The 12,901-nt window shown below is 39.7% G+C and overlaps 1 protein-coding gene across 1 annotated transcript in view; it reads left to right on the top strand.

Annotated features, from left to right (window-relative positions):
• The window catches only part of C15H11orf65 (chromosome 15 C11orf65 homolog), a 115,736-nt gene that overhangs the window by 100,865 nt on the left and 1,970 nt on the right, over window positions 1–12,901 (top strand). The window contains exons 7-8 of the mRNA XM_019975666.2: window positions 930–1,100; window positions 11,206–11,261. Coding sequence (XP_019831225.2) covers window positions 930–1,100; window positions 11,206–11,261 — 227 coding nt within the window. The remainder of the gene's footprint in view (window positions 1–929; window positions 1,101–11,205; window positions 11,262–12,901) is intronic.

The following is a 12,901-nucleotide window of genomic DNA, read 5'->3' as shown; positions in this document are numbered from 1 at the left end:
AATCCCATGGACGGAGGAGCCTGCTAGGCTACGTCCACGGGGTCCACAAAGAGTTGGACATGACTGAGCGACTTCACTTTCTTTCTTTCTTTCTCATTAATTATTATCCATTTAAAGGCTGACAAAGTGGAAGCTTCCTGAGTGCAGGGGCGTGTCTTGTCATTGTCTTATCTCTTGGCACAGGATTATGTAAGCTTTCTTTTACTGAATGCTTACTATGTGCTAGTCATTGTCCTAAATGTTTTACAGGGATTTACACTTCTAAACCTCTCAAGAAAGATAGGAGGAAGTAGTGGGGTTTTTTTTGAAGTATAGTTGATTTACAATACTGTATTAGTTTCAAGTGTACAACATAATGATTCAATATTTTTAAAGATTATACTCCACTTAATATTATTATAAAACACTGGCTATATTTTCTTGTGCTGTACAATATACTACCCTTGTTGCTTATCTATTTTGTACATGGTAGTATGAACTCCCTCCCCCTTCTCTGTCACCAGTGGTAACCAGCTAGTTCTCTACATCTGTGGGTCTGTTTTTGTTTTACTACATATATTTAATTTGTTTTAGTTTTTAGATTAGCCATGTAACTTTGTAAAAGTTACTCTTCCGGGGTTTATTGCATTGCCTGTGAAACAAATGGGATAGTTATTTGGTCTCCAAGATCCTTTGACTCTGTAATTCTATACTTACTGAGAGGTGATTTTGAAATGAGGCTTCTCTAGTTAGTGTGGTTGATTAAGCTGCTTTGTTTTTTCCCAGATGATCCCATCACATACAACTTGGCTTAAATGTATTTAAATTAAATAGGATGAAAACTTTGTTTACAATATAAATAGTTTGACAGCAATAATGTATATTAATTGCATCCACTTGCAGTCACCTAATTCAAAGGATTTACATCACTCTTCCTTTCCTATATGTAGGTACTACGCAGGAAACCTGGAGGCTAAGTCAACAAATTACGAAACTGTAGGTTTAATTCAGACAGCAACAAAAGGCCTATTAAGAACTATTGAAGATGGTGGAATAGATTCTGTGATGGAATGGGAAGTGGATGAAGTGCTGAACTGGACAAACACACTCAACTTTGATGAGTAAATATATGTTGCTATTCTTGGGGAGCAAGGGCATACATCAGGTGTCGGGGCAGTCAATATTTTTCTAATATTTCTCACTTGGATCTTGGGGGCCACTAACATACTCTTAAAAACCCCTTGCATATTTATTATCTGTATAGAAAGAAAAGAAGAGGAAATGAGAGAGAAATATAAAAAGGTATGATCTGAAAATAGAAAAAAGAAAAATAGATTTAGGTGTTCTTTATTATCAGACTTTATTCTTATGCCTTAGTTTAACTCTGTCTTACTCTTACTTTGGGATACAGAAACCAAGCCAAGAACATGAAATTAATAATATAAAGAATTTCCTTAATCTGTATTCCCTAATCTTCCTGTGTGGGACATTAAAGAGTTATTTTTTAGTGACATATTTTGGCCCTTGAAAAACATTTTTAGGATTTTTTTGTGTGATGGAAATTAAAAAATACTTCATGTAGCCATTAGGGCAAAGCAAATCAAAATTATAACTATAATTAAAAAGACATGGTAATCAGTATTAGCAAGAATTTGGAGAAATTGAAGTCCTTATATCTTTGTAGGAATGTACAATGGTGTAGCCATTTTGGAAAACAATCGGGAAGTTCCTCAAATGGTTCAAACTTGAGTTGCCATATAATCCAGCATTTCTACTCCTCAATATATACACAAGAGAAATGAAAACACATGTCCATAAAAACTTTACATGAATGTTCATAACATTGTTATTCATAATAGCCAAGAATTAGAAACAATCTGTTCATGAACTGATGATTAAAATGTGACATATCCAAATAATGAAATATTATTTGGCAATAAAAATAAATGCTACAACTTTGATGAACCTGCTGAGTGAAAGAAGTCAGTCACAAAAGAACACATATTGTATGGCTCCATTTGTATAAAATGTTCAGAACAGGCAAATTTATGGAGATAGAAAGTAGATTAGTGGTTGCCTAGGGCTTAGAGATTTGTGGGGATTGGGAAGTGGTGGCTAAGGCGTGTGAAGTTTCTTTTTGGAGTAATGAAATGTTCTAAAATCAATCATGGTGATGGATGCACAACTCTCTGAATACACTAAAAAGCCATTGAATTGTACACTTTAAATGGGCACATTTTATGGTATGTGAATTATATCTCAATAAAGCTTTAAAAATATTCAGTATTTACTCAGCTACAATAATGATGTGAATACTGTATGGATGAAGAATCAGAAAAAATAAAGATAGTGTAAGTAAAGAAATGTAAGACAAAGGAAGAAAGTCGGAAGAGGGAGATAAAAACATGAAATAGGAAAAACTAGGTTGACTGCCATTGAACAGGGAATTCCCAGGTGGCTCAGTGGTAAAGAATCCATCTGCCAATGCAGAAGATGCAGGAGACACCAGTTCTATCCCTGGGTCTGGAGGGAGGAGGAAATGGCTCCCAACCCAGTATTCTTGCCTGGAAAATCAATCCCGTAGACAAAGGAGCCTGGCAGACTACAGTCCATGGGGTTGCAAAGAGTCAGACATGACTGAGCAACTGAGCATGCACTCACACTATTGAACATAAACCAGAGAAAAAGAGGCCAGAAGAAGCAGAAAAGAAAACAATGAGAAAAGCCAAGAGGAAAGAAGAAAAAAGGGGAAGAATGACTAACAAAAAAAGAAAATGAGAAAATAAGAATATACGAGAAGGAAATGGCAACCCACTACAATATTCTTGCGCAGAGAATCCCATGGATCTCTGGTAGACTACAGTCCATGGAGTCTCAAAGAGTCGGACACAACTGAGCAACTAACACACATGCAAACACAGAAAAAATGATAATTATGGGAAAGATACCTTGAAAAATAAAAAGAAAACATGAGAAGGAATAAAGAGCTAATTATCCATAACAGATGTGCTAAAGTACTTTTTAATAAGTAGTACAAAGGTTTTATGACTCAATAACCCCATTATCTCATCCAGACATAGTACTGAGATTCCTTACAGACAGCACATTTGTGGTTTCTGGAGCACTGAATAAATACAAGTGGTAATAATGAGGCAAGAAATGACATCCAAGAATGAGATGTGATGCTGTACTTTTTGCTTTCCTACGAAGGTAGAGAGAGAGGTAGGAGAGGTCCATTTTGATTGAATTTATAAGGGCAGGATAGAGAATTCTCTCAGGTAAACTTTTGAAATCCTGTTCTGCTTTTCCTTTATACAGTTGACTAATTCAGCAAAGAGCCAGCAAGCTTCAGTGAAAGATTACAAATAATCCATATCTACTATCCTATATTGAAAAGAACGGATACATGTGTATGTGTGGCTGAGTCCCTACACCGTTCACCAGAAACTACCACAACATTGTTAATCAGCTATATCCCAATATAAAATAAAAGGTTTAAAGTTTGAAAAAAAAAAAAAAAGAATAAAACCATTGAGTTCAAAGGAAAGAAAGAAATAGACATCTCAGGCTACACAAGACTTTCCCCGCTGTTATCCCTTAACACCCTTCACTGGTAGGTGAAGAAGTTTCCTAATGGCTTCCCATTGTGGAGAAAAGAATAAAAACAGACCAAACCAGGAAGACCTGAAGTGGTTTTCTGGTATCACGTACTGTATATGGAGTAGGACAATCACATCTAGTTTTGATATGGTGACACTACTCTAATTTTCCATTGTAAAAAATGTAGATTACTCATGTTTCCAAATTATATACTTCTATCAGTTCAGTCTATGACTTGAGCATAATTTGGGACCAACTTGGAACTGTTAGAAAGCAAGTTTTTCTAATAAGCTCCGGACAACAGAAATTTCAAATGGAATCCTATTTGGGAATATTTCAGTAGTATTACAGACCACAGGGGCTTCCCTGATGGTTCAGATGGTAACTGTCTGCAGTGCAGGAGACCTGGGTTCGATCCCTGGGTCGGGAAGACCCCTGGAGGAGGAAATGGCTACCCACTCCAGTATTCTCGCCTGGAGAATTCCCTGGACAAAGGAGCCTGTTGAGCTACAGCCACGGGATTGTTAAGAGTTGGACATGACGGTGATTAACACTCTCACAGACCACAACTTACTGATTATCTCAAGTAAGATCAAAATTTGCAAAGACTTGCCCCTAGCCAAGAGCAGACATTAGGTATAAATACCGTCTTCCCGGTGTATTTATGGTCTCCACAGTCCACTTTCCTCTTAGATCTTTGTAGTTCTCTAGATATTTGTAACTGGCTTGATAAAACCTTATTTGAAGAGAATTTCAAAGACTGAATTTTCTCTGAATTGGCAGCCACTAATTCCTTGGAGAGAATCTTTCAAAATCTATAGACAGTTTTTGATAGTTGGACCATTAGAATGACATAAATGTGTTGAACACTGATACTGAGCGATACAAACCAGTTTCTTCCCAAAGGCTTTTGTGCTAGACCCTTTTTACGGCAGATGGATCTCTCCTGGAAAGAGACTGTGTACATCTCCAGACGAGCAGGGGCAACAAGAGCAATCGAGTGAAATACTATTATAATTTTGAAGAACGGAAAGGCCAACTTCACTCTTGGAATCAAGGACAGTGACGAGTACCCTCATAAATTCTGTAGTATCCAGAGGCACATTGCTGCAGGCACTTAGAATAAAAAGCAATGCCTGCACTGCCGTTATTGAGTCACCTACAATATCACACAGTGGCCACTCTGCTTCTCATGGCATTCATCCCGCTGGATTTTCAGGGGCATATTTTCTATTGAGATAGATGTTTCTCTTCCAGAATCTTCATAGTTTTCAAACTGCAAGTGAAGTTTAACATAACACATTAAGTCATCAGCAGCTAGGCTTTCTTAAATAATTTTCTGATGTTCTATTTGGCGAGAGCTCTCAATGGGTAATGTCTATGTCTGAACTTGCCCCTTTGACTTCTAAGACAAGTGGTTATATTACCTCTCGGCTAGGGACTTTCCCCAGGCCATTAAGATGTTAAATTCTGTGATAGATCCCACATACACTTTACTTTGCTAATATCTTTTTGTTTTTTTAATAGCAACGAATGCAGTTTATTAATAAGCTTTATTATTTACAAGAGGCAGATAGCTACAGGAGTCTGAAAGCCAGGAAAGAGCTTCATGCTGGAAACAGCCTTGGGATCATGACTTCAGAAGAAGTCAAAGTTACAGGAGAGAATGAAACTGCCAGGGAGAAGAGAGAAGGGGCTTAGATGTAACACGAGAAATCTCTGCTTGGCTAATATGAATGCAGACCTACTGTGTGCTTGCCAGTCACCTTCCTAATCTGTCTTCTACACTGGACTTTCAGGGAACGTTGTCTCCTACTTCTTCAGTCCTTGTCTCCAGATGTTCTAAGTCTGGCTTCAAAGTGATAAAATGAATCTTTACTGAAGACCACATGGAATGCTCACAAAATTAACTTGGAAATTCCTGTGCTAATTGCTCTCCATTAATTGGGTTCATTAAAAACTTCTGTCATTATAATTATATGATCACATTACAAAGCATTTTAAAATTTGAATTTTTTTTTCTCTACGCATGTACTTTTCTCTAGTCATAGTGTGCAATTTAGCTAGGTGTGTTTTTAATAACAGCTTTCTTATTGAGATACAACTCACCTAGCATCCAGTTCACCCATTCAAAGCATACAGTGCAGTGGGTTTTAGTATATTTACAGGGTTGTGTAACTGTTGCCACAATCAATTTGAGAACATTTTCATCACCGCCAAAAGACATCCTATACCCATTAGCTGTCACTCCCTATTTCCCTTCAATCCTCCCTGCTTTAGAGATTTTCTGTCTCTCTAGATCTGCCTATTCTGGGCATTTCATATAAATGGATTAATTCAATATGTGGTCTTTTGTGTCTGGCTTCTTTCACTGAGCATAAAGTTTTCAAGGTTGTAGCATGTATCAGGATTTCAATTCTTTTTATGGCTGTATAACATTTAGCACTATATCTATTAGAGTTAACATTGTATGGAAAGACCACATTTTGTTTATCCACTCATCAGATGATGGAGATTTGTTTTTTCCCCACCTTTTGGCTCTTGTGAATGGGGCTGTTATGAATGTTTGTGTCCAAGTATTTGAACACTTGTTTTCAATTCTTTTGGGTATATATCTAGGAGTGGAATTGCTGGGTCACATGGCACTTTTTGAGGAAGTGCCAGAATGCTTTCCAAAGTGGCTGAGTAATCAGCAATATAGGAGTGTTCAAATTTCTCCACAGTCTCACCAACCCTTGTTCAGTTCAGTTCAGTTGCTCAGTCATATCTGACTCTTTGCAACTCCATGGACTGCAGTATGCCAGGCTTCCCTGTCCATCACCAACTCCCAGAGCTTACTCAAACTTATGTCCATCGAGTCGGTGATGCCATCCAACCATCTTATCCTGTCATCGCCTTCTCCTCCCTCCTTCAATCTTTCCCAGCATCAGAGTCTTTTCCAATGAGTCAGTTCTTTGCATCATGTGGCCAAAGTATTGAAGCTTCAGCTTCAGCATCAGTTCTTCCAATATTCAGGACTGATTTCCTTTAGGATAGACATTTCTCCAAAGAAGACATACAGATGGCTAGCAAACACATGAAAAGATGCTCAACATCACTCATTATCAGAGAAATGCAAATCAAAACCACAATGAGGTACCATTTCACGCCAGTCAGAATGGCTGTGATCCAAAAGTCTACAAGCGATAAACTCTGGAGAGGATGTGGAGAAAAGGGAACCCTCTTACACTGTTGGTGGGAATGCAAACTAGTACAGCCACAATGGAGAACAGTGTGGAGATTCCTTAAAAAACTGGACATAGAACTGCCATACGACCCAGCAATCCCACTGCTGGGCATATACACCAAGGAAACCAGAATTGAAAGAGACACGTGTACCCCAGTGTTCATCGCAGCACTGTTTATAATAGCCAGGACATGGAAGCAACCTAGATGTCTATCAGCAGATGAATGGATAAGAAAGCTGTGGTACATATACACAATGGAATATTACTCAGCCATTAAAAAGAACACATTTGAATCAGTTCTAATGAGGTGAATGAAACTTGAGCCTATTATACAGAGTGAAGTAAGCCAGAAAGAAAAATACCAATACAATATACTAACGCATATATATGGAATTTAGAAAGATGGTAACGATAACCCTGTATGCAAGACAGCAAAAGAGACACAGATGTATAGAACATCTTTTGGACTCTGTGGGAGAGGGAGAGTGGGGATGATTTGGGAGAATGGCATTGAAACATGTATAATATCATATAAGAAACAAATCGCCAGTCCAGGTTCGATGCAGGATACAGGAAGCTTGGGGCTGGTGCACTGTGATGACCCAGAGGGAGGGTACGGGGAGGGAGGAGGGAGGGGGGTTCAGGATTGGGAACACATGTACACCTGTGGCGGATTCATGTTAATGTATGGCAAAACCAATACAATATTGTAAAATAATTAGCCTCTAATTAAAATAAATAAATTTAAATAAAAAATAAAAAAATAAAAGATGCTTGCTCCTTGGTAGAAAAGTTATGACCAACCTAGACAGCACATTAAAAAGCAGAGACATTACTTTACCAACAAAGGTCCATCTAGTCAAAGTTATGGTTTTTCCAGTAGTCATGTATAGATGTGAGAATTGGACCATAAAGAAAGCTGATTGCCAAAGAATTGAAGCTTTTGAACTGTGGTGTTGGAGAAGACTCTTGAGAGTCCCTTGGACAGCAAAGAGATCCAACCAGTCTATACTTTGCTAATATCTTAAAAAAAATCCAAAAATTTCTTAGAAAGAGAGATCAATTTTATGATATAAACAGCATGAAAATGATACAATCAAGTTGTTGCTTCTATTTGTAAAGATTTGATTTCTTATTGGTTACTACTATCATATTCCTTATGAGAAGTACTTTTTAAAGAATTGAATAAATTCATATCTTGGTCTCAGGTAAAGTAGGGTCAGTAATCACCCTTAAATATAGCATATGTTCGTGCCCCACACTGCCAGGGTTTGCTGCTGCTGCTGAAGCTAAGTCACTTCAGTCGTGTCCGACTCTGTGCAACCCCATAGACAGCAGCCCACCAGGCTCCCCCATCCCTGGGATTCTCCAGGCAAGAACACTGGAGTGGGTTGCCATTTCCTTCTCCAATGCATGAAAGTGAAAAGTGAAAGTGAAGTCGCTCAGTCGTGTCTGACTCTGTGCAACCCCATAGATGGCAGCCCACCAGGCTCCTCCGTCCATGGGACTTTCCAGGCAAGAGTACTGGAGTGGGGTGCCATTGCCTTCTCCACTGCCTTAGCGTATAGTTAATCAAAGGTCCTTTATCTTGGCTCCTTGAAGATGAAATAAAGATCTTTCAGTATACAAACCTAAGGAAGTATGGTGATGGATACCCCCTTCTCTTAGTGCTCCTGAGCAGCCACTGAAAGCACAAAGTCTGCCTAAATTTAAGGTTAAGCCAGATTGAACCATCAACTAAGAGATCCTGTTGTTGCTGTTCAGTCGCTAAGTCGTGTCTGACTCTGCAACCCTATGGACTGCAGCATACCAGGCTTTCCTGTCCTTCACCATCTCCCAGAGTCTGCTCAGACTCATTTCCATTGATTTGGTGATGCCATCCAACCGTCTCATCCTCTGTCACCCTCTTCTCCTTCTGCCCTCAGTCTTTCCCAGCATCAGGGTCTTTTCCAATGAGTTGGCTATTTGCTTCAGGTGGCCAGAGTATTAGAGCTTCAGGTTCAGGGTCAGTCCTTCCAATGAGTATTTAGGATGATTTCCTTTAGGATTGACTGACTTGATCTCCTTGCAGTCCAAATGACTCTCAAGAGTCTTCTCCACCGTTTGAAAGCATCAATTCTTTGGCGCTCAGCATTCTTTACGGTCCAACTCTCACATTGGTACATGACTACCGGAAAAAACCATAGCTTTGACAATACAGACTTTTATTAGCAAAGTGATGCCTCTGCTTTTTAATATGCTGTTATAGGTTTGTCATGGTTTTTCTTCCAAAGAGCAAGCACCTTTTAATTTCATGGCTGCAGTCACCATCTGCAGTGATTTTGGAGCCCAAGAAAATAAAGTCTGTCACTGTTTCCACTTTCCCCCATCCTTATTTGCTATGAAGGATTCCATGATTTTAGTTTTTGAATCTTAAGTTTTAAGGCAACTTTTTCACTCTCCTCTTTCACCCTCATCAAGACGCTCTTTAGTTCCTCTTCACTTTCTACCATTAGGCGGTATCATCTACATATCTGAAGTTTCTTATATTTCTCCTGGCAATCTTGATTCTAGCCTGGCATTTTGCATGATGTGCACTGCATAAGCAGAGTGACAATATACAGCCTTGATATATGTACTCCTTTCCCAATTTTGAACCAGTCTGTTGTTCTGTCAGTTCTAACTATTGCTTCTTGACCTACATAGAGGTTTCTCAGGAGACAAGTAAAGTGGTCTAGTATTCTCATCTCTTTAAGAATTTTCCACAGTTTGCTGTGATCCACACAGTCAAAGGCTTTAGCGTAGTCAATGAAGCAGCTGTTTTTTGGAATTTCCTTGCTTTTTCTATAATCCAATGAATGTTTGCAATTTGATCTCTGGTTCCTCTGCCTTTTCTAAATCCAGTTTGTATATCTGGAAATTCTCAGTTCACATACTGCTGAAGATCCTGGAAGGGGTTTATACTACCTGCTATTATCTTGCATCTTTTCATTTAACAGTGACCCAGAGTATTGGAGAAGGAAATGGCAACCCATTCCAGTGTTCTTGCCTGGAGAATCCCAGGGACGGGGGAACCTGGTGGGCTGCCGTCTATGGGGTCGAACAGAGTCGGACACGACTGAAGCGACTTAGCAGCAGCAGCAGCAGCAGCAGAGTATTCCACTTGCCACCATAGAATTCTTGGAGCAAAAAGAGGCAGTAGTAACAAGAAGAGGATGACATTAGACACACTGCATGTGTGCTGAGTCACTTTAGTCATGTCTGACTCTTGTGACCCCGTGGACTGTAGCCCACCAGGCTCCTCTGTCCCTGGGATACTCCAGGCAAGAATTCTGGAGTGGGTTGCCATGCCCTCCTCCACGGGATCTTCCCAACCCAGAGATCAAACCCGAGTCTCTTTCAATTACTGCATTGGCAGGTGGGTTATTTACCACTAGTACCACCCGGAAGCCCTTAGACACAGTACTTAATTACAATTAAACACTGTTGCATAATTTATACCTTCACATAACAAAATATTCAGGAATACAATGTTAACAAGAGTAAAAGTAATTCAAGTGAAAATCAGCCTTTTCTGAATTACATGACAATTTCAGTCCTCCTCCTCCTTTCTCAAACAACTTCTTTTTAGCACCTGCTGTGATCAACTTCTTACCTGATTTCTTGGGTACAGTCATAAGAAAGGAAGTTTGGGAAAGGGGGATACAGAGCCTAAAATGAGATGGAATAAGTCACAGGAAACCTGGCCCTTGGAGCTTTCCCTCAGCTCACCATACTTGTCCTTCCCTGTCCACCTCTTCTCAGGCTACTCTGGTCTCCATATGTCAGTCTCTGTTTAAGGAACTCAAGTAGCAGCTGCACATACCCTGCTTGAATATGATCTCCTGTTTACTGGACACAGCAAAGGCAGCATCATTGCTCTAAGAAGATCATAAACCAAATGATTTAAATTTACATGTCAGAGACAGTAGGTCTGGCAATCCAGAACCAAGGATAAAGTTTTGTTGTTGAAGTTTTCCCATGACTTTCAAAAATTTTCCCTTCATACTTTGAATTTAGAAGTTAACCAACATCTTAGCTGTCACTCAGTTGAGGACATGATCTAGCAGAATGGAACAGTATAACATGAGGAGATGTGTGCTGGAGGGAGGCCAAAGGGCACCAATATGGTAGATGGTGGGCACCATTTTCATACCTCTTACAACTCCTTGTCCTAGGGGTTGCCTCAGGTGCATGAGAGCTACTTTGAGATGAGAAGTCAAGAAATTAAGCATTTGGACTAGTGAATTTATCATCATTAATCTATGGTTTCATAGAGAAAGTAGAATTTTAGAAGTAGTCCAAGTATGTACTAATGAACCACTTTATTATTTACTAATAAGTTGACTTAATTTAATGAATGCCTATATAATGTGCTTAGGTACATTGCCAACTGGAAGGAAATTGCTACAAGCAACTCTTCAGCTAACTTCAAAAGTAGGTGGTTTTTTAGCAATAATGGCAAATTGTGTGTGTGTGTGTGTGTGTGCGCGCGCGTGGTTTGTTGCTCTGTCAAGTATGAATCTTTGTGACCCCAGGCCCATCAGGCTCCTCTGTCCATGGGATTTCTCAGGGAAGACTACTGGAGTGGGTTGCCATTTCCTTCTCCAATGGGAAATTCTTATAAACCAAAACAATACATTCCACACATGTACATATTTCGAAGTACCTTACAAACACTTCTGTACTCAGCACACTATACAGATAAATAAATTTACCAAGTCATTTTTGCCTTTATATATATAACTGTTCTTTGGAAATAGAAGGAAATTTTACATTTTGTTTAGAGTTGGATAAAATTTTTATTTTCTAAAAAAATGAATCCTCTTTTAAAAATGTTGCATATCTCATGTTTCAGTAATAATTTTTAATGAGCAAATTTGACCTGGCAAAATACATGCTATTCCAGAAGTATGAGTACTTCTAACATAGCCAAAGCCTAGTTATAGTTTTTATATAATTTGAGTGCATGAGTTCTGTCCCTCTGTCAGCTGTGACTGGCAGTAAAACAAAGAGGCTTTAATTGTGGAATTCATGACTTCCTGGTTTTGATTTTTTGCTCTGTTGTTTCCTGGCTGTATAATCTCGGGCAAGTTACTAGCTTAGTTTCCTCATCTATAAAATGAAAATACCAATAGCACTTAACTCATGGATTGCTGTGAGGTCATGAGATAACACGTGTAAAGAGCTTATTATAGTGCCTGGTGCATAGTGTGCACTCGGTGGTGGTGGTGGAGTAGTCGCTAGGTTGTGTCCAGCTCTTGTGACTCCATGGACTGTAGCCCGCCAGGTTCCTCTGTCCTTGGGATTTCCCAGGCAAGAATACTGGAGTGGGTTGCCATTGCCTTCTCCAGGGGATCTTCCTGACCCAGGAATCGATCCCAAGTCTCCTGCATTGCACGTGGATTCTTTACCACTGAGCCACTAGGGAGGCCCTTAACCTATCTACTTATTTCCAGCTCGCTGGCACCACCACAGTCCAAGTTGCCATCGTTTTCTGTGGGCTTCTGCAACATCTCCAAATTTATTCTCCTCCAATCCATTCCCCATGCAACAGATAGTGATCTACAAATTTAAACCAGCATAATTAAAACAAAACTCTTATTTAACGAACTTTTCTTTAGCAACTACCATGTTTAAGTACTGTCTTCAGTTCAGTTCAGTTCACTCAGTCGTGTCCGACTCTTTGCGACCCCATGAATCGCAGCACGCCAGGCCTCCCTGTCCATCACCAACTCCTGGAGTTCACCCAGACTCACATCCATTGAGTCAGTGATGCCATCCAGCCATCTCATCCTCTGTTGTCCCCTTCTCCTCCTGCCCCCAATCCCTCCCAGCATCAGAGTCTTTTCCAATGAGTCAACTCTTCGCATGAGGTGGCCAAAGTACTGGAGTTTCAGCTTCAGCATCATTCCTTCCAATGAACACTCAGGGCTGATCTCCTTCAGAATGGACTGGTTGGATCTCCTTGCAGTCCAAGGGACTCTCAAGAGTCTTCTCCAACACCACAGTTCAAAAGCATCAATTCTTCAGCGCTCAGCTTTCTTCACAGTCCAACTCTCACATCCATACATGAC

This window comes from Bos indicus, chromosome 15, assembly GCF_029378745.1.
Source record: "Bos indicus isolate NIAB-ARS_2022 breed Sahiwal x Tharparkar chromosome 15, NIAB-ARS_B.indTharparkar_mat_pri_1.0, whole genome shotgun sequence".
NCBI lineage: Eukaryota > Metazoa > Chordata > Mammalia > Artiodactyla > Bovidae > Bos > Bos indicus.
The sequence above is the reverse complement of the archived record's forward strand: the minus strand, read 5'-3'. Positions and strand labels throughout refer to the sequence as shown.